We start from the raw sequence: 21,110 nt of genomic DNA, 5'->3' as shown, positions 1-21,110 counted from the left end.
AATTTCCACTGAACAATGTGTAAAACTTTTTATAATTATAAATGGGTGGGTCAAAAACATCCTTCCACATCAGCATTGAAGCATGTGCCATCATACACATCACTGAATCTTCGGTCATGGTCAGGTGGTGGCACAATGCATGATACACTGGGACTGCAGCTGGCACTATCAACAGAAGCATCTCTGTACTGAAGTGGGGCGCTTATGTCTCATAAAATGTCAGACAGATCCAAAAGACTGGTTGCCTGCCCCTGAAAAACATTATTGGCAGCACATCTGAATTATTCCCACACTGAAAACGTGGCTTTAGCAATTATTTATGCTGGGAAGAAGTTTCATGTGTACTTGGTGTGCCTGCAAACTCCACTTATTGTTCGACAACAGGGCATTAATACTGCTTTGTGGGCATTGGATTAAGCTTCCAGAAAAGATAGCACAGCATCTACAGCGAAGGCCATTGTTTTTGAGTGGTTAACCAATGAAATCCACTTCCATCAACCAATTTGCTAATGTATATGTCCTACTCCCATTTCTCAGTGTTGCCGAAGTCGAGTTCAATCTTCAGGAAACTGTTTTGGACCTAACCAGCATCTGCAACAAACCCTAGATGAGGATCTGCCGACAGCATGCGCAGTAGTACTGCCCCTGACCCAGTTCTGCCCAGTTTTTCTGCAGTGCAGTCACAGTGGCCAGAGTGTTTATCAAAACATGCTGATCTAGCACATGAAAACTATTTTGGGATGTAGAAAAGGATTCATGCAACAAACGGCAACTTAACACTAACATCAAAAAACTCCGAATACTGGTCATCATTCCACCCACACTCCAGCCACTTTGTGCCTTACACTTGAGGACAATAAGCAGAAAGCTGTGCCCAGCGGCAAGTGTATTGGCTCTGTATTAATGCTGCAACTGAACATGTGTGCCACTCCTGCCTGCTCACTGAACCAGCCAGCCCTGGCATAGCAGTGCTTGCCATAGTCAGGCCCAAAGCCCCCATGGAAAAGAGTGTATGTCAATTTTTTTGCGCCATTTCAGGAAGCTATGTTGTTTCTTGTGGGGGATGCTATCTCCAGTTTGCCTTTTGTGGCACAGATGCCATCATCCACTGCCCACACTACCATCTGTGCCCTCTGTCTAACTTGTGCAACTGAGAGCTTGCACTACATATTGATGTCCGCCAGGAATTTCCAGTTTATGCCATTACAATTCAAGGCCTTTCTTTGCCATAACAGCATTAAACGTCTGATCACTGCCCATTTCCACACAACTTCCAATTCAGATGCCAAGCAGGTCATGACTTTCAAGACCTATGTGCCCAAGGATTTGCTGATAATGTTGACCGAGGGAGCTCTACACAGCTTCCTCACCAAGTAAAGGTTCACTCCTGTGGACTTGACATGTCTGGCCAAAATATTATATGGGTGCAGGCATCAAACCCTGCCAGAGCTGCTGTGCCCCTTACAGTGTGCACATGACAACTGTGTTAGGGTATGCATATTACACTGCTGCCAGGGGTGACCTGAGTGGCAGTTGTAGGATGTAGGGCGTGTCAGATGGTCAACAACACAGCCGCTCACAAGCTCATAACCCGCAACCAAGAGCAGCTCTGGCCATGACTGCATTCACAAACAGCACCACTGCCACTCTGCCTCTGACCCAGGGAACTGATACCCACACTGCCACCCACTGTGCTATCATATAATAGTCCTGTATCACATATACTGCTCACTCACTGGTACAACCTGTGGCCCCTACTACCTCACTCATTAGCACACACAACCATGGTAACCCGTGAACGCAAAATCACTCCCACCGCCAGCCCCTGTTGTACCCCCATCCCAGCCATTTGCCTCCCACATATCGTCAACCCAGCCAGCCCTGGAAAAACACAAGGCCATTTAAGTTATCCATGCCACTTGAACACATGATGGGGAGCTCCACTACAATTTCCCTCCTCTCATGCCTGCACCAACATAAACCTGGACATAATTGGCTCTACATAGCAATTAGAGTGAGGAACCTATCTCCAGTGGGTGTCTATAGCAGCAGTGACATAGAGAAGCTGCAAATTCCCAGCATGTAAACTGCGGCCACAAGGGTCAGGACCACATGTGACACCACTAATGTGGATGTAAGCCAGCAAAGGGCCACTTTGGCGCTTGTTCCATGCTGTATGAGGTGTTTAGTCTAGTATCTTATCGCTATGCCTGTGATGACACTGCTTTGTTCATAAACTATCCGGCTTTTGCTGTTGGCTTACTTTCAGTGCACAGATAATGATGATTCCTACTCTGTTGAGAGTTATGCTTTCGTATCAGGAGTGAATGTAAAGCTTACAAACCTACATCTGACATACATTCACACACTAAAGAGTAGCACTGAACCAGTACCAAGTATGCATTACATAGTGTCTATAATACAACATGAAATTAGACCATACTTTTAAAGAAACTTCAAAATGCATACACTGATCTATGTAAGGTGGTCAGCGGATGTGAGGCTATTTGTTTGAGATTTACGTCAGTTCACTCAGAACTAATCACTGTTCATCACCCAGCAGCTGTTGTTCCAGCAACACCACAGAACACTATAGCATCCTTTTGTGAATTACTGTACAAGTTTCCATGTAGCCACACCTGCAGAGCAGAGACGTTGTGCCTGTAGCTGAACTAGTTTGTTTGATATACAGTACTTTAGTTTAGTTTCTGTTTCTCACAGACTTCTGTGAGAAAGTGAACTGTACCTGTGCACTTTACTCTTTAGACTAGTGTTTACTAACTTACTCTACATTTTTGCATAAATTTTGGTGCACATCTTTGTGGGAGACAACTTTCCCACGTAGCTTCCCACTTCCAGAAGCACTATGTGACGTGACTATTTAAACCTCACGTTAGTGCACAGGGTTATAGTTTCGATCAGTGCTTTATAATTCGCGTATTTATTTCCTGCAGTAGCTTTTGAGTAGGCAGAGTTTCTAGTAAAAAGTAACTGTTAACACATGAGTTTTCAGCAGAGAAATTTATTTCTGTATTAAAAACTTACAGATCTTGTGATCTTAGGCTCTGCATAGCAGAGGTTACTGCCTCTGCTGTGCTACCGGTTGCGTGGCAGTCAGTGGGTTAAACCTTGAGACAAAGTGTTTCTTCCTGTTTTCTCTCCTTGTTTGTATGTTGCACACATTCCGATCTCAGTAGCACCACCATCGGGTAATTTTCTCTTTTGCAGGGGTCTGTTTGTACTTTCTCAGTTACTTCAGACTGCTCAGTTTGTATTTCTTGAGATCTTATTCAGTTTTTTACACAGTACAGTATTGATAGGGACTGTGCTGGTAGCGAGCAGACACAAGGAGAATTGACTGGTGCCCATAAACAGCTGGAAGCTTCATTGGGCCCAGTAAACAGGCTTTTGACTACTGCTCAAAGCTGTGGCAACACTGGGACACCAGTGACGAGACTAGTAACGCCTTTGGTGCTGCTTGAATCCACTGGTGACTTGGTTGTCACTGCATCTTCCAATATGCAACATCTGACTGGTCTGTCTTCACTTGAGAGTGAGTGGCAGATAGTGTTGGAGTCCCTTCTCACTGGGTGGAAGGCAAAAGTGGGAATGGGCTGCATGGCTTGCTCCTTATGCCTTAGCAACAGGTATGAGTTGCTAATCAGTGTTGATAATACTCCTGAGCCAGCACAGGATGCCTTGTACAAAGTATTCTTTATGCCTCAAGTAGACAACGTAATTTGTTGGACTGTTTGAAAACAAGTTTACTTAAAATCACTAAAAAACGGTTATGACAATTGTCTGTGACACACATTTTAAATCTGATATTATCTGTAACTAAAAAACTGAATAAAATTAAAATCTGAGTCTTATTATGTAACTGCAGAGCATTTTGTTTACTGTGTGAAATGTAATTACTGTTATTAACAAGAAGGCTAATTGCAAATATGTAAACAAACTACTTTAAGGAATTCCTAGACTGTTTTTCCAAAGACTGTTATTATTGAAATGAAGTACATTTTTAATGAAGCTAGGAAAAATGCTAGGAAGAAATTGTATTTGATATTTTTTCACATGATCCACAAATGCAACATGTACAGTTAAGATTTTTATATGCTATTATATTCAAATATCTTACTATTTTCATTGTGAATGAGACTGTTCTGAAACAAGGTACATTTACTGCCTAATGACATTTTATTTTACGATTCATACTATGTCATTTTCCATTTGGATATAAGTCAAATTTCATTGTATTTCATTAATTATCTAGTTTTAACAATCACCAACACTGTACCTAATGTATATAAGGCCCATCGAGATCACTGTTGTAAGCCAATTTTGCACGGACTTTCGAGGTGGCCACTGTGCTGCTCTGATTTGTGAATCTGAAATTATTCTTCAAGGTACACACTGTGCCAAATTAGCCCAGTACCACTGCTTGCTTGTCTTCTGGATGACTTCAAGATGAAAATAAATTACTTCAAAATCCACAAACATGTGTGATACATATTAGTGTCAGCATCTTTCTCACTCTGATCATTGCTTCACTTTATGCAGATACTGATGCTTAACTGGATAACATGAAGAATTTTTATTACAGCATTGTATCAACATAATTTAGTAACTTTATAAAGTTCAGTGCATTAACTGACTTTTCAAGTATTTGATCCCAGTCAGTTTCAGATATTTTAATGACAGTATGATCATTATTCTTTGTTTTGTTTTTGTAATGAAAACTTCTCAAGATCAACCACTCTTCACCGAGTATTCTGTGTCTCTCTTCCCATTAATCCAACTTGGTAAATGTCGTACACTGACAAGCAGTACTCAAGAATAGGTCGAATGAGTATATAGTTTTATGTGACATCCTACTTTAGATCACTTGGGACAGTTAGTTCCTAGTCTTGCATGGTTATTATTGTTTCCAGTGATTTGTAGCCTAAAGCACTATCGAATAGTAACTGAATCTTCTCATCTATATACAGAATGTATTACATTTGTTTAGTTCTCAGTCAACTGCCAGTCCCTGGCCAAATCACTAATCTGTAGATCTTCCTGTACTTTGTGACCATCCTCCAGCATAGCACGCATACAGGCAGAATACGGTGCTGCGGTCGGCAATGCCTACACAAGACAACAAGTGCCTGGCGCAGTTGTTAGATCTATTACTACTGCTACAATGGCACGTTATCAAGATTTAAGTGAGTCTGAAAGTGCATCTCCCAGGTAGCGATGAAGTGGGGATTTTCCCAAACAACCATTTCACAAGTATACCGTGAATATCAGGAATCTGGGAAAACATCAAATCTCTGACGTCGCTGTGGCCAGAACAAGATCTTGCAAGAATGGGACCAACGACAACTGAAGAGAATCTTTTAACATGACAGACGTGCAACCCTTCCACAAATTGCTACGGATTTCAATGATGGGCCATCAACAAGTATCAGGGTACGAACCATTCAACAAAACCATCATCGATATGGGCTTTCGGAGCTGAAGGCCCACTAGTGTACCCTTGATGACTGCATGACACAAAGCTTTACGCCTCGCCTGCGCCTGTCAACACCGACATTGGACTGTTAATGACTGGAAACATGTTGCCTGGTCGGGCAAGTCTCATTTCAAATTGTATTGAGCAGATGGACATGTACAGGAATGGAAACAACCTCATGAATCCATGGACCCTGCATGTCAACAGGGGCTGTTCAAGCTGGTGGAGGCTCTGTAATGGTGTGGGGCACATGCAATTGGAGTGATATGGGATCCCTGATACATCTAGATACGACTCTGACAGGTGACACATATGTAAGCATCCTGTCTCATCACATGCATCCATTCATGTCCACTGTGTATTGCGACGGACTTGGGAAATTCCAGCAGGACAATGCGACACTCCACACATCCAGAATTGCTACAGAGTGGCTCCAGGAACACTCTCCTGAGTTTAAGCACTTCCACTGGCCAACAAACTCCCCAGACATGAACATTATTGAGCAAATCAGGGATGCCTTGCAATGTGCTGTTAAGATGAGATTTCCACCCCCTCGTACTCTTATGGATTTATGGACAGCCCTGCAGGATTCATGGTGTCAATTGCGTCCAGCACTACTTCAGACATTAGTCAAGTCCACGCCACATCGTGTTGTGGCACTTCTGCGTGCTCGTGGGGGCCATACACTACCTTACGTAGGTGTACCAGTTTCTTTGGGTCTTTAGAGTGTGTGTGAGAGAGAGAGAGAGAGAGAGAGAGAGAGAGAGAGAGAGAGAGAGAGAGGAGAGAGGGAGAGAGGGAGAGAGGGAGAGAGGGAGAGTGTGTGTGTGTGTGTGTGTGTGTGTGTGTGTGTGTGTGCACGCGCGCGAATCCAGTCACAAAGGTAGGATAAGAGAAATCAGGGCTCATGGCTCATACGAAGGCTTATAGACAGTCGCTTCACTCCTGATCTATTTGAAAGTGGAACAGGAAAGGAAATGACTAGTAGTTGTACAAGGTATCCTCTGCCATGCAGCACAGAGTAGCTTTCTGAGTTGCAGATGTAGATGTATTCCAATATGAGTAAGCTAGTACTTTCTTCATTAAACAGCAATAAGAAACTGTATTGAACGTCTTTAGTAAATTCACAAGATATCTGTTTTGGTGAAGAATAGGCCTATGATTATGTACGTCTGTTTAACATATTTTGGAAAGGCATACTGGAAAGTAAGGCCTCCGAGTTTTTGTGTGTAAATTCTTAAAGTTATTTTTAATGAAACTGCTATTATTAACGTTCTACATCTTTATTCTTCATCCCTACATGTTTATTTCTGAACACAGTCACCCTGGTGACAAACACATTTTATCCAATGAGGGACCAGTTTGACAATATTGTCAACAAAACATTTTTACAAGAAGAGCTGGCAAAGTTAATTGCAAACGCTCTGTACTTAAAGAGCTTAAACTGGCATGCACTGGGAAATCTATAATCGAGCATGCACCGACACATAACGAATGCTGTCTAATAATGTGCTGCAGATACTGGGCAATTCAACAGGCACTGGTTTGAACCTAATGCCACAGAGACCTACCTCCACATTAAGCTCCAGCAGGCTGCCATCGAGCAGGGTGACCCTGGCGAGGACGGTCTTTCCGCCCCCACTGCTCTGCTTCACGGCCGGCTGTTGTTCGCCCTTCTCAGCCGCCTTCGTCTCCTCAGGCATGCTGCAACAAAACAAACATCCTCTCATTGCCTTACACTGCAAGGTCTTCTCAAAACAAATACATTATATCTCCACAAACTTGTGTGAAAACTAAGAAATAAAATTAAAGAGAGAGACACATAAACATACAGAAGAGAGAGAGAGACAGAACCACTGGCCATTACTTGCTTTCAAGAGACGAAATTTCAGCACAGGCCTCAGGAAGACAAGAGTCTGAGTCAGTTACCCTTCCTTCTTAATCTTCCCCATTCTACCCCTCTCACTATTACTTCCAAAAGCTATGATAGCACGTGCACTTTCACAGGTGTCTATCAACAGTAATGAACTAAGTGCTGGCCTTCAATTGTGTCTTATAATTTTGTAGTTTTCTCCAGAGAAATTTCCTTTTGATACAAATAAAATTCACAAATTACGTCTGTATATGTGCAGCTGAGTAAAACTAATTTTTATCACGATATGCACTATCTGATTAAATTATCTGGACACCCTATGTAATGTGCAATTGATCACTATAGTCCAATTTTCTTGCTTTCATGAAGACACATTTCCTTTACGTTTCGTTCTGATAAAATTTAGTTTCATTCAGCTGCATATAGACAGAGTTAACATAACAGTTTCCACATGCAGCTGAGGATGACAGAACAACTAAGATGAAAGAAAATTCAATCCATCTGTGCCTTACGGAACGTTTCAGTGTGTGTGGCAGATGTTACTGTGTAGTTTACTATATGTATCACAGTGTCTTCTTGTTCCTTCATGGATATAACGTGGGTGGAGTGATTACTTACACAACTCTGAGCACGCTGTTTGAGCAACTGATGTGTGATCTTCAGTGGATTTTTAATTGCTCTGTCTCACATACCGCATCAGTTACTTTGTGCTGGTCGTGTCGTAGTTTACACACCTTGTCATGGTTTTTGGTGCTGACACTTTGTTTACTATTGTATTAGGCATATTAAGCCATTTATTTCCATCCTTAGCGCTGTTTTAATAATAATTAAAAATCAAAGTTTCTGATGTCAGTTCAAAGGATGATTAAATATTGTTGGTGTCATTCTATAAGTTAAATATTATTTCTGTAATTTATTCATTAAATGTTGAGGGAACGGAATGTCAAAATATTCCCCCAACGCATGACCGCATTCACACAGGCTGTCAACGGAATATTATGTCAGCGTCAACGTTTACCGCGAGTATTCTTCCACAAGAGTTTTAGGTTTTACAGTACCCCGACGAAGTAAAACATCATGTACTCTAGAAATAATTTTCGTTTAATAACCTTTCTAAACAGTGAATACGTCAGCTCTTTTCAAATACAAAACTACGATTGTTTTTTATGTTATTTGACACTTAGAAAGAAAAACATAAAATGGATCGGGTAAAAAGGCTATGCGTATTGCATTCTAGATACAGTATGATGTGTTTGCATGTATACATTTTCTCTCGCAAATAACTGTCGATTTTTTGAAATGTTTGGACAACACTTTTCCGATTGTTTCATTTCTCAGCAGTTTACCACACAAACTTCGTCAAGATAACGTCCGTTATGAATCTTGCGTCGGCCGTTAATAAATTCTACCACTGCTAGTTCCTTTACTCTGACACGACATCCAAATTTTTCTAACACGGATGATATCTCGCAACACGACTTTCATAGTGCTGAGCGAAGTGGTGTGATGACGTTGCGTCAAGTGTGAATAAACCACTATTTGAAGGCGACATCGCCTTCCGTCCCGTTCCGTTTGCTGACGTCGAGTATGAATCTACTTTTAAGGGGATACGGAATCGGATTTTGGGTTAAAAAATCGAATTTTTTTTTTATTGGCGTATTATATTCTGCCATGTTTCCTCTTTAAAATGACGTATCATACATAGCTCTACTACAATTATAACTATTTTATTTTTATATATTTGTGAGATCGGGTATTGCGCTTTAGTTATACACGTCTCTCGTGGCTGACCATGAACTTTTTGGCAGTACCTTTAAAGTGACATGAATTCAAATATCCCGGTTTCCAGCGACTATTTATACACTAGTTGCCCGAAAATGTTTCTCTCTGGTTTCCTCAAGTTACTCTTTGACTTTGTGGCGGGACTGTTTTGTAAACAGTGTGATATAAGAAAGTAGTTGTTGTTGAGTTATTTCGTATTTAGTGCTTCATTTTTCGCAGTGAAAATGCCTAGAGCTAAAGCAAAAGTATTTAAAAAGCGTGTGAACTGGCAAAAGAAAAGAAATAATGATTCATTAGCAAAGCAAAGCAGTTCATCATCATCACTGTTGGAAAATGTGAATCCACTTATTACTGATTTGCCGAACGAACTTACACCAAATGAAAACAGTGCTTCTCATAAAAAACTAAGAGATTTGGAAGAGAAATATAATTTACTTGATAGAGGGAATGAAGTTTTTGAACTCATTGATACGAATATATTGTGTGAAGCTCTTGAAAACAGTTTGTGCTGCAAAAAATGTCATGGAAACGTTTCTCTGAAAGTAGAATCCCATGTTGGCCTGGCTGCCCAGTTTAATTTAATATGCAGTGTTTGTAAATACAGCTGTAAGTTTCCAAGTTCGGTTTCAGTAACTGTAAATAATGGATACAAGAAAACTGAACTTTATGGTGTAAATATTAGGTTAGTTTATGGATTGCGAGCAATTGGTAAGGGCAAAGCAGCTGGTGATATGCTATGTGGTGTTCTAAATCTTCCAAGTGCACCTTCAAAGTTTGAAGCTTACAATTATGTACTAGGATCTGCAGTTGAAGATGTAGCACAGAAGTCAATGCAGGTTGCTGTGGAAGAAGCAGTGGAAGAAAATGACGGCAGTCGTGACCTCACAGTGGCGTTTGATGGCACGTGGCAGAAAAGGGGCCACACCTCCAACAATGGTGTTGTAACAGCAACTAGTGTTGATACTGGCAAGGTTATTGATGTTGCAATAATCTCTAAATACTGTAGGTGCACAGGCAGGCTGAAAAATGAACACAGTGATGACTGTATTGCTAATTATTATGGTAGTAGTGGTGGCATGGAGGTTGCTGGGGTGAAGAAAATTTTTCATCGCTCTTCACAGTGGTATAATGTTCGCTATGTCAAATATCTGGGAGATGGTGACTCTAAAGCATTCAAAGAAGTTTTGGAAAGCAAACCATATGGGAACAGTGTAAATATAAGCAAACTTGAATGTATAGGACATGTGCAGAAGAGAATGGGTGCCAGGCTGAGAAGGTTAAAATCAGTTATGAAAGGGAAAAAACTAGATGATGGGAAAACCTTGGATGGCAGAGGAAGATTGACTGATTCCATAATAGACCACATTCAGAACTGCTATGGCCTTGCAATCAGGCAAAATACAGGCAATCTTGAAGAAATGAGGAGAGCTATATGGGCTTTATATTTCCACACCGCATCCACGGATGAGCATCCACAACATGGTTTGTGCCCCAAAGGTGAAAACAGCTGGTGTAAATACAATAGGGGACTAACAACAGGAGAGAAATACATTCACCACCACAGTCTACCATCAGCCATCATGGCAGAAATAAAGCCCATTTTCAGAGATCTGGCTGACAGAAGTCTTCTGATGAAATGTCTTCACGGAAAAACGCAGAACCCCAACGAGTGCTTGAATAGTGTGATATGGCATCGTCTCCCAAAAACAGTGTTTGTCGGAATTAATACACTACATTTTGGTGTGTATGATGCTGTGGCAACCTTCAATCTTGGAAATATAACTAAATGCCAGGTCCTTCAAAAGTTGGGTATGTGTGTTGGTTCCCGTACGGTACGTGCTATGTTCTTTTTAGATCAGCACAGACTAAGGCATGCTGATAATATTATCAAGACATTAGTGAAAAAAGCAAGACAGGTGCAGAGGGGTGCCAAAAGAAGACTTGAAGATGATTATGAAGACTGTGAAGGGGGTATTAGCTACGGATCAGGAATGTTTTAATCTTCTTTCTCCGTTTCCCGTAAGTTTACTTTTTACTTCATCTAGGAACATTATCTCAGGTACTGGTCAACCTAGAAGTCTGAAATTTTTATGACGTAGTGACATAGGTCCCTATTACATACTGAAACAACGATTTTTTAATTACTTGATTTACAAAAGACTTAGGGGTGATAGTCTAGTAAAAAGCGATGGAAAAAATTTACTTGAAAATAAATGTACAATATCTCTGTAAGAAAATACTTTGACAATAAACTGTTGTTTCAGTATTGTTTTAACATATGAATGCACATACAGTAAAATTTTTACCTCTCTGTCTCCAGTAGTTTGTGAGAAAATGTTCCCTATAGTAGGCATATATTAACATTGCGGGGATAGGTGATTCCGTATCCCCTTAAACGTGAGGTCTGCAAAATTTTATTGAATCGCATCAGTCACACACAGCGGCTTGCTTAACATCTGAAGAGCCATCCAACGTGCTCGCTTTAACCGATCGCGCCAGCACGTGTCGGCTTCGCTCGAGGAATAGCCACAGGCTGTCGGTCGCCCCCCCCCCCCCTCCTCTTCAATCCCAGCCACCTCGTGGCCAACCGCCGATGCCGTATAAGGCCACAACCGACTCCCGACCGGCTGCACGCGCGGGGATGTGCCGCCTCCAGCGTGCTACCCACGTCTTAGTTATTTACTTTCATTCGAATGGCTTTATTTTCCGTACCTGGTCCATGCATGCTGCCAGTAATAGCAACGCGTTGCTGAAGTTTTTATTACCGGCGCCGAAGAGCTGACTAATCCTAATGAATCTTGCATCTGATGCGGATGCCCGTTACCAGTAACAACCGGTAACTGGAAACGATGCAAGAACTGACTGACGCACAAAATACACTGATGAGCCAAAACGTTATGACCATCTGCTTAAAAGCTTGTTTGTCCGTATCAGGGATCTGGCAGTTTGTTGATAGGTTTGTGGGGACATGCAGCATTAGATGTCTAAGCACAGGTCATGTACTTCGCGCAAATAACGGGCCACTGATTTGCGTACGCGGTATGGCGCCCGAAAACAACCCAGATGGGTTCCATAGGATTTAAATCTGGCGAATTTGGTCGCCCAGAGTTAGCTTGAGTTCAGTATAACGCTCCTCAAACCACTGTAGCACGATTGTCTCCGAGAAATGCCGCGCCGGGTAGCCGCGCGTTCTGGGGCGTCTTGCACAGTTCGCGCGGCTCCCCCCTTCAGAGGTTCGAGTCCACCCTCGGGCGTGTGTGTGTGTGTGTGTGGTGTGTGTGTGTGTGTGTGTGTGTGTTGTCCTTAGCGTAAGTTAGTTTACGTTGGATTAAGTAGTGTGTAAGCTTAGGGGCCGATGACCTCAGCAGTTTGGTCCCATAAGATTTTCCCACACATTTCCAAATTTTGCTCCGAAAAAACGGGCTATTATACCGCTGAAAGATGACATCGCCGTTTGGGAAGACATCAAGCATGAAGGGATGCAGGTGGTTCCAGATGCCAGCGTGTCTTCGATTAGTACCAAAAGTCCCATGCAACCGCAGGAGAGTGTATTCCATAGCATAATACCGCTCCCACTAGCCTGCGTAGCGCGCTGAACGTTTCGAGCCGTTTACCTAGATGACGGCGTTTGTGGAGACGACCATCGATCTAGTGCAAGAAAAATGTGATTCACTCGAAGAGCCGACACGTTCGCACTGATCGACGGTCGAATCCATATGGTCTCGAGCCCACAACAACTGTAACTGATGAGCCGGTCGGAGTGGCCGAGCGGTTCTAGGCGCTTCAGTCTGGAACCGCGCGACCCCTACGGTCGCAGGTTCGAATCCTGCCTCGGGCATGGATGTGTGTGATGTCCTTATGTTAGTTAGGTTTAAGTAGTTCTAAGTTCTAGGGGACTGATGACCTCAGAAGTTAAGTCCCATAGTGATCAGAGCCATTTGAACCATTTTGTAACTGACGATGTCTTTGGATCAACATGTGAATACGTACGGATCAACACGTAGGAGTGGTCTGCTGCGGAGCCCCATGTTCAACAATGTATGATGAATGGTGTCTCCGAAACAATTGTGCGTGCACCGGCATTGTGCTCTTTCGGCAGAGATGCCTCAGATCACCATCTACCCTATAATAAAGAGCAGACAAGCCTCCGAACCCTACGTTCTGTGAAGAGTCGTGGACGTCCAACCATTTAGCGCCCACTGGTAGTTACACTGTCCCACCTCTATCCGTAGATGCTCACTACAGTAGCACGTGAACATTCGACCAGCTTCGCCGTTTTCGAGATACTGCGTAATAATAATCTGCCCTTTGTCGAAGTCGCTTATCTCAATGGATTTCCCCATTTGCAGCCCATATCTTCGCTAGCCCGTCCGTGTCTGCTAAGCTTACATACTCTCCTTATGGCATCCAACCTCGCGGTAGGCAGTGGTCGTGATGTTTTGGCTTAGAAGTGTAAATTTTTGTGTTGGGGAATCCCTCAAACATACACGATTATCAAACTGGAGAGATTACAAGAACTTTAAAACTAGTAAATGTTTCAATGAAAGGAAATTGGCAATTGACACGGTGGCGAGTACAAACACCGTAAAAAATAAACCAGATCTTTCCGAGATTTTAATGGAAGAACCTGCAATTCGCCACATAACCCATTTTAGTCTCCGCTAGTCAGTGACAGTATAACTGTCCTGTGCAAATGATAAACGACTTGGCTTGAAACCACTAACACAAAGGTAGACTTTCTTGAGGTCACTGGCGGAATGCAGTTATGACATGTCCTCTTTCTAGTGCAAGTCACGTACATCGGCACGTGAAACAATGAGAAGCGACGATACAGCGTCGAGGTCATACCGGGTGGTTTTTCCCGCGGGGTATCAATGAAGGTATACAACAAAGAGAAAATGGGCGCCATTCACACAAGGCCATAGGGGTATTCAGATCATTCACCAGTTGTCGAGCACTTACACACAATTTCAATTAAATTAATATTACAGTTGAAAGGACAGAAGTAAAAACCGTGGACGTTATGAACGGGAGAGAGCTTAGAGTTCCGCTTCTCTTTTACCATTGGCACGCATTAATATCAGTTCGACTATTTATGTCTTCTTACTGGTTTCTGATGGATGTGGCAAACACTACATCCTCGGTTGCTACCCACTGATGTGTCGTTCTTCCGATAGATCTTTCAGAACATTCGAGAAAAATGTCGTGTATAATATTTTCATCAGCCATCTGGCATCCATTACTGCATAAAATTCTCCACTAAATTTTTCCTTGTTTTCTAATTTCATCCTCCCAGTTTCTATTAGGTCGTCATTTCTATTGTTTCGTATCACTTGGAGCCCAGTGAAGAATTTCACATGCCAATCTACCATACATTCACCTGGCCGCATGTCTCACTCATCTCAATGAAGTTTTTATTACAGTCCCAGTTACTTGTTCCATATCTCTATTCTCTGGTCCATTTGTCCAGTTACCAGCGAAGCCTCAGTTTTTGTACTGTTCGTATACTAGTTCGTAATCTGTGGAAACCAAATTATTATGTACATTATGCTTGCTTGCCCCGTAGTGTACTACACTAAATTGCATGGAGTCATGAGGCAACAGAGTCAAAATACCTAAATAAGTATTACCTCCGCTTGAAAGCTGTTTAAATATCTGGAATGTCACCAACTGCATCTACAAGGAAGTTATCAAACGTGGTTATACATTGTTGAGCCAAACCATTATGACCACCAGCGGTCCAACCGTTGGAGCAAATTACAGCAGCCATTCGGCGTGGCATGGATTCAACAAACCGTTGGTAGGTTTCCAGAGGCATGTGGCACCAGATTTCTAAGCGCAGGTTACACAATTCACGAAAATTACGTCCGGTGGTTTTTGGGTGAGTAACTGACGCCCGATGGCGTGCCAAATACGTACATTCTGGTTGAGGTTAGACGAATTTGGTGGCCAAGACATCAATATGAGTTCACTATCATGCTCCTCGAAACACTCTAGCACGAATCTGACCTTGTGACAGGAGCAGTTAACGTGCTGGAGGATGCCATCTCTGTCGAGGAAGTCATCAAGCATGAAGGGATGCAGGTCGCCCACCATAAAGTTCACGAACTCCATAGCTGTCATAGTGTCTTCAATTACCGGTACCACCAAAGGTTCCGCGGAAGCCCAGGTGAATGCCCCTCACATAATACTGGCCCCACCGGTCCCAGTCAATTTCACGGTGCAGATTTCGGGTAGCCAATCGCCAGGATGACGGCGGTATCCAGACACGAACATCGAGCTGGTACAACAAGAAATGTGATTAATCCGACCAGGTGACACGTTTCCGTTGATCTACGACCCAATCTGAATGACCCCGTGCCACTGCAGTCGTAACTGATTATGTCTTTGGATCAATGTGGAAACACATAGAGACCTTTTGCTGTGGAGCTCTGCGTTCAACAGCGAGCGGAACAGAGTGCTCAGAAAGATTTTGTGTCTGCAGCAGCATTGTACCCGTCGACAAATTTGCCCCCAGATCGCCACCTATCCTGCTTTACAAAGTCGGCAAGCCTTATACCACAACGTCATGGGTCATGAAGTGTGGACGTCCAACATCTTGCAACCACTTTCCATAAACGCTCACAACAGTAGCATTCGAAGAACCGACCAGTTTCACCGTTTTCAATATGCTTGTTCCCAGGTGCCGGTCCGTAACAACCTGCGCTTTGTCCAAGTCGCTTGTGTCAGTAAATGTCACCTTCAATGGTTCCCCCATTCATCACTGCTCCGCTCATATACTTCCCTCACTGAGTCACGTGCGCATAACGCCATCAGATGGCATTTAGACTAACGGTGGGCAGCTGTCATGTTTAGGCCGATTAGTGTATGTACTCAACAATAATTATCTGACTTTCAATACGGACTTGATCGTATTTATTCACCACGATCGCGATCTCGGCCATACTCACTTTGAAGGACGTTAATGCATAACGTTCCTTTTACGAGGATACTGTCCTCGTGTCAATCATGCCTACTTGTTAGCAGCCGGCCGCTGTGGCCGAGCGGTTCTTGGCGCTTCAGGGATGTGTGTGCTGTCCTTAGGTTAGTTATATTTAAGTAGTTCTTAGGGGACTGATGACCTCAGATGTTAAGTCCCATAGTGCTTACAGCCATTTGAACTTGTTAGCATCCAACGGTACAGCAACGTATAAACTACTGTACGACTTTGACAACAGTGCCAACATCAAGTTATAGCTCCCTGTGATGCTAATTTAATGCTCTTGGTAATTAGAATATCAGGGTAAGTCCGAAGCTTAATTAAACTACTATCTTCCCACTTGCTACTCAGGAAAATATGGAACTCTCAGCCTCTTAATGTACGTCACTATGTGCATCCTATATGTATGTGCCTGAATACTGCTGTAACTAAATATATGGCTGTACGTATGGTTGTAATATCCAACTCCAGTTCTTGTAAACTGTTCTCCTCTTTTGTTTAGATTGTACTTTTAGTTCTGAACAATTATTCAATTATCTATCCGCAGCTGTTGAAACAATTCTTGCAGGACACATAAAAGAACATTTTATTGTTACTTTAGTTTCATAGTCATTAATATGGATTGCACTGGAAACATCCCAAATGTATACCATCAGCGATTTATCTTTTCTTTTGTGTAGCTAGTAGGATTATATATATATATATATATATATATATATATATATATATATATATATATATTCGTCTTGTTTGTTCGTTTCAGTGTACTGCGGTTGTAAGACTTATTTTATGTCGGGATCAGTCCTTTGTTAAGCCTATGTAACTTCGTACCAGGGTACGATTTACGCTAATGTCTACCTTAAAATGTCAAAACAAAATAATCTAAAATACATTTACAGGAGTCTTCGTCTTTTGTATACAAAAAAAAGTAGCACTTCATGTAACAATTAGTATCGAATCCATGTTACTTGCACACGCAATTTCCACTGCGCCTCCACCCAGTGTGAAATTTTACAACATTAATAACGCTCCAGGCGGAAAATGTTGTCCTTTCTAAAGGAGACTTGATCGCCGGCGCGACATGTATAGGACATACCATATAAGGACGGGTCGCAGAAATTACATTGCACAGCGTTTACATTGTGCCAACATTAGCTCACTGTACTGCCAGACTCTGGCTTGTTTCCTGACTTGTTCATGCACTATCGTCAATGATAACGGAAGAGTGACAATGTCTCAGATTACTCGAACTTTAAATGACAGACACACGAGACAGTATGTGTGTCAAATCAGCAAATCTATATTTGTCTTTGATCTGACATAATAAGACCGATAATAGTGTCTTTACTAACAGCCGAACTTTGGAACGAGGGTCTGTTTTGAACGCACTACGACATTCACTGAGCAATAATTAGCGCTGCTCGTCTCGGTGAATGAATTTGTACAAGCCAATGGTCAGGTTCGTGAGTAACGCTTATTATATGGTTGGAGTCAGTTGTGAAACCAGCCCTTCAAGTGAAACCTATTAGGTCTAATTGCCAAAGCTCGAACCTATTGTGTGTAGCTGCTATAGCTCGAATAGAATAACTCTGTGACTGACAGACTGCAGTAGCGGTGAGCGGCGGAGGAGGGTGGGGGACTGTTTTCAGGCGGCGACGCCTGAGAAGACTGTATGGGCCATTGAATCAGGTGAGCACCTGGTGGTCGAGCAAGAACAGCAATTGGCTTGCGGCTGGCTCCTACTACTCGACTAGCTGAAACGTCAACCACAGAATGTAGGCTGTCTTAACACGATACTCCTGTGATAGTTCTGGCTGTCTGTTTTGCTACAGAAGAATGTGAAACATGACAATCCGTACACTAGAGCAGAATCCGCCTGTGACGAGCACATTACTACATTCATTAATGGTCCGATTCTGACGTTACTAACTGCACAATAAACGGAATCGCCGTGTCGTGAGGGGGAGACACACGGCCGGAACGGCTGGCACACAACTACTCAGAGCATCACACACACACACACACACACACACACACACACACACACACACACAGTTCGGTGGGAAGCTGTGACTCCTGAGACAGATGTAAGCTATGCGTATATTGTCCAGCAGACACTTTTGTATTCGGTCGTGCGGTTAAACTCCTGATATCGGCCCTGATGTGGAATGCTTAGTTATGTTTGACTTTGTCCTGGCCAAAAGAGCATTTCCCGTGTCGTCGGAGTCTTGAAACAACCCTATGTAGTACACTCAGCGTTGTTTGGACCGGGGTTGAGTCTGGATCTGCTTCAAGTGATACGTGTAAGAAAGTAAGGTGCAATTGGCGGCTTTGTGGCATTAGGTCGTAAAGATGACTGTGAACTTATGGGTCTATTGTAATGCTTTTCGCTGTCTTTGAATTTACACGTACATTAGCGAACGAGGTGTTTAAAGCACCGGACTCGCATTCTGGAGGAGCGCGATTCAAGTCTAAGTCCTGTCATCCAGATCTAGATTTCCCAAAATCAAATCAGGTAGATTCCCCCCCCCCCCCCCCCCACATAATTGCTTTGAGAAATACACAGTTGACCTCCTGAGAAAAAGGAAATTTAACAAACGGACAGACAGACAATCGGATAACAAATGACCAAAAAAGAAGTATTTTTTCGTGCGCTATATTTACAAAATAAACGATTTTCGGAATTTATCCCTTACTTGTACTGTGAAACCTTGGTTTTCGCCAAATTTCATGATTCTAGCCCTACCGGAAGTATCCTACGGTTTTTAATGAGGAGTTTGCGGGTATTAAAATATGTGACATAAATGGCATCATCTTTTGATTGCACGGATTCAGAAGCTTAAGGGACTATACACCTTAGTACTCCGTCTTCAGGCCACAAGTGGCCCATCCGGACCATCCGACCGCCGTGTCATCCTCAGTGGAGGATGCGGATAGGAGGGGCGTGTGGTCAGCACACCACTCTCCCGGTCGTTATGATGGTATTCTTGACCGAAGCCGCTAAGCTTTTCAATTGGCATCACGAGGCTGAGTGCACCCCGAAAAACGGCAACAGCACATGGTGGCCTGGATGGTCACCCATCCAAGTACCGACCACGCCCGACAGCGCTTAACTTCGGTGATCTCACGGGAACCGGTGTATCCACTGCGGCAAGGCCGTTGCCTACTATAGACCTTAGTATGTAACATAAATTTAAATAAGATAAATCTAACCCAGTGGCCGTCAAACTGCGGCCCAAATTACGCACTCGTGCAGTCCGCGATTCTCAGCTGTATTTGATAATAATATGTAGTAGCAACCAACAGTCGAATTCAAAAAGGTCACCTAACGTTACGAACATCTTAGGAATGTAGCTTTCGTGCTCAGTAACATACAAAGATACTTACGGACATCGTAATATTTTAAGATGCGATTAATTTTAATTAGCGGCGAATTCGTCGGTGAGCTAAGTAAAATTAGACGCTTAGCTCACGGGCAAAGAGGCAAACAGCGCGGTCACTGCTGGGTTACAGAGTGTTTTTTTTTCCATTACTGACGCCTCACGGGCGTATACAACTCTTTCCGATCACCTGCTGTAGTATAAATTTTGACAAGGAAGTAACATGGATTCTCGAATGCGCTTTACAGAGACGGTCATCTTCAAATGAGGTACTTATTTGTACCAACGAAATATAAAATTAAATTAAGGCTGTGGTAATACGGCGCAATGGAGTTAAAAAAAGACACGCAAAAAATAGTAAACATCTGCGATCTGTTAAAACTTGTTGAGATGACACAGTTACTGAACTAACACAACTTCGGAGTCGCTGGGTGTGGCAGCAATCTCAAACGGAGAAAAGTCGACAAAAAGTGTTTCGAATGGTGCCGAATTTTAACGATAAGTATTTGGGGCCCAGCGGCCAATCTATCGCGTTCTTATGCTGAAGCGCCAAAGAAACTGGTATAGGCCTGCGTATTGAAGTACAGAGAGATGTAAACGGGCGGGCTGCGATGGGCAACGCCTATATAAGACAATAAGTGTCTGACGCAGTCGTTGGATCGGTTACTGCTGCTACAATGGCACGTTATAAAGATTTAGGTGAGTCTGAACGTGGTTTTATAGCCGGCGCGCAAGCGATGGGAGACACCATCTCCAAGGCAGCGATGAAAGTGGAGATTTTCCCGTACGACCATTTCACGAGTGTAGCGTGAATATAATGAATCCGGTAAAACATCAAATCTCCGACGCCGGAAAAAGATGCTGCAAGAACAGGACCAATGACGAGTGAAGAGAAACGTTAAACGTGACAGAAGTGCAACCCTTCCGCAAACTGCTGCAGATTTCAATGCTGGCCCAATCAGCAAGTGTCAGCGTACGCACCACTCAACGAAACATCATCGATACGGTCTTTCAGAGCCGAAGGCCCCCTCGTGTACCCTTGATGACTGCACGACACAAAGCTTTACGCCTCGCCCGGGCCCAGTCAACACCGAAATTGGACTGTTGATGACTGGAAACATATTGCTTGGTCGGACGAGTCTCGTTTCAAATTGTATCGAGCGGATAGAGGTGTACGTGTATGGAGACAACCTATGAATTCATGGACTCTGCATGTCAGCAGGAGACTGTTCTAGCTGGTGGAGGCTCTGTAATGGTGTGGGCCGTGTGCAGTTGGAGTGACAGGGGACTCCTGATACGTCTAGACACGACTCTTGACATGTGGCACGTACGTAAGCGTCCAGTCTGATCAACTGTATCCATTCATGTACATTGTGCATTCCGATGGACTTGAGCAATTCCAGCAGGACAATGTGACATCCCACGCGTCCAGAATTGGTAGAGTGTGGCTCCCGGAACACTCTTGTGAGTTTAAACACTTCCGCTGGCCACCAAATTCCCCAGACACGAACATTATTGAGCATATCTGGGATGCCTTGCAACGTGCTGTTCAGATGAGATCTCCACCTCCTTGTGCTCTTACGGATTTATGGACAGCCCTGC

The 21,110-nt window shown here is 43.1% G+C and overlaps 1 protein-coding gene and 1 pseudogene across 5 annotated transcripts in view; both read right to left on the bottom strand.

The window, feature by feature from the left end:
• Window positions 1-21,110, bottom strand: part of LOC126194653 (mesocentin-like) — a 631,517-nt gene that overhangs the window by 90,994 nt on the left and 519,413 nt on the right. For all 5 annotated transcript variants that reach the window (XM_049932838.1, XM_049932840.1, XM_049932842.1 and 2 more), the window contains exon 2: window positions 7,066-7,198. In XM_049932838.1, the coding sequence (XP_049788795.1) occupies window positions 7,066-7,197 (132 nt within the window). In that variant the 5' untranslated portion in view covers window position 7,198. The remainder of the gene's footprint in view (window positions 1-7,065; window positions 7,199-21,110) is intronic.
• LOC126196480 (5S ribosomal RNA) lies at window positions 19,175-19,292 on the bottom strand (annotated as a pseudogene).

The sequence above is a fragment of the Schistocerca nitens genome, chromosome 7 (assembly GCF_023898315.1).
Source record: "Schistocerca nitens isolate TAMUIC-IGC-003100 chromosome 7, iqSchNite1.1, whole genome shotgun sequence".
NCBI classification, from domain to species: Eukaryota; Metazoa; Arthropoda; class Insecta; order Orthoptera; family Acrididae; genus Schistocerca; species Schistocerca nitens.
This window is presented reverse-complemented; position numbering and strand designations above follow the sequence as displayed.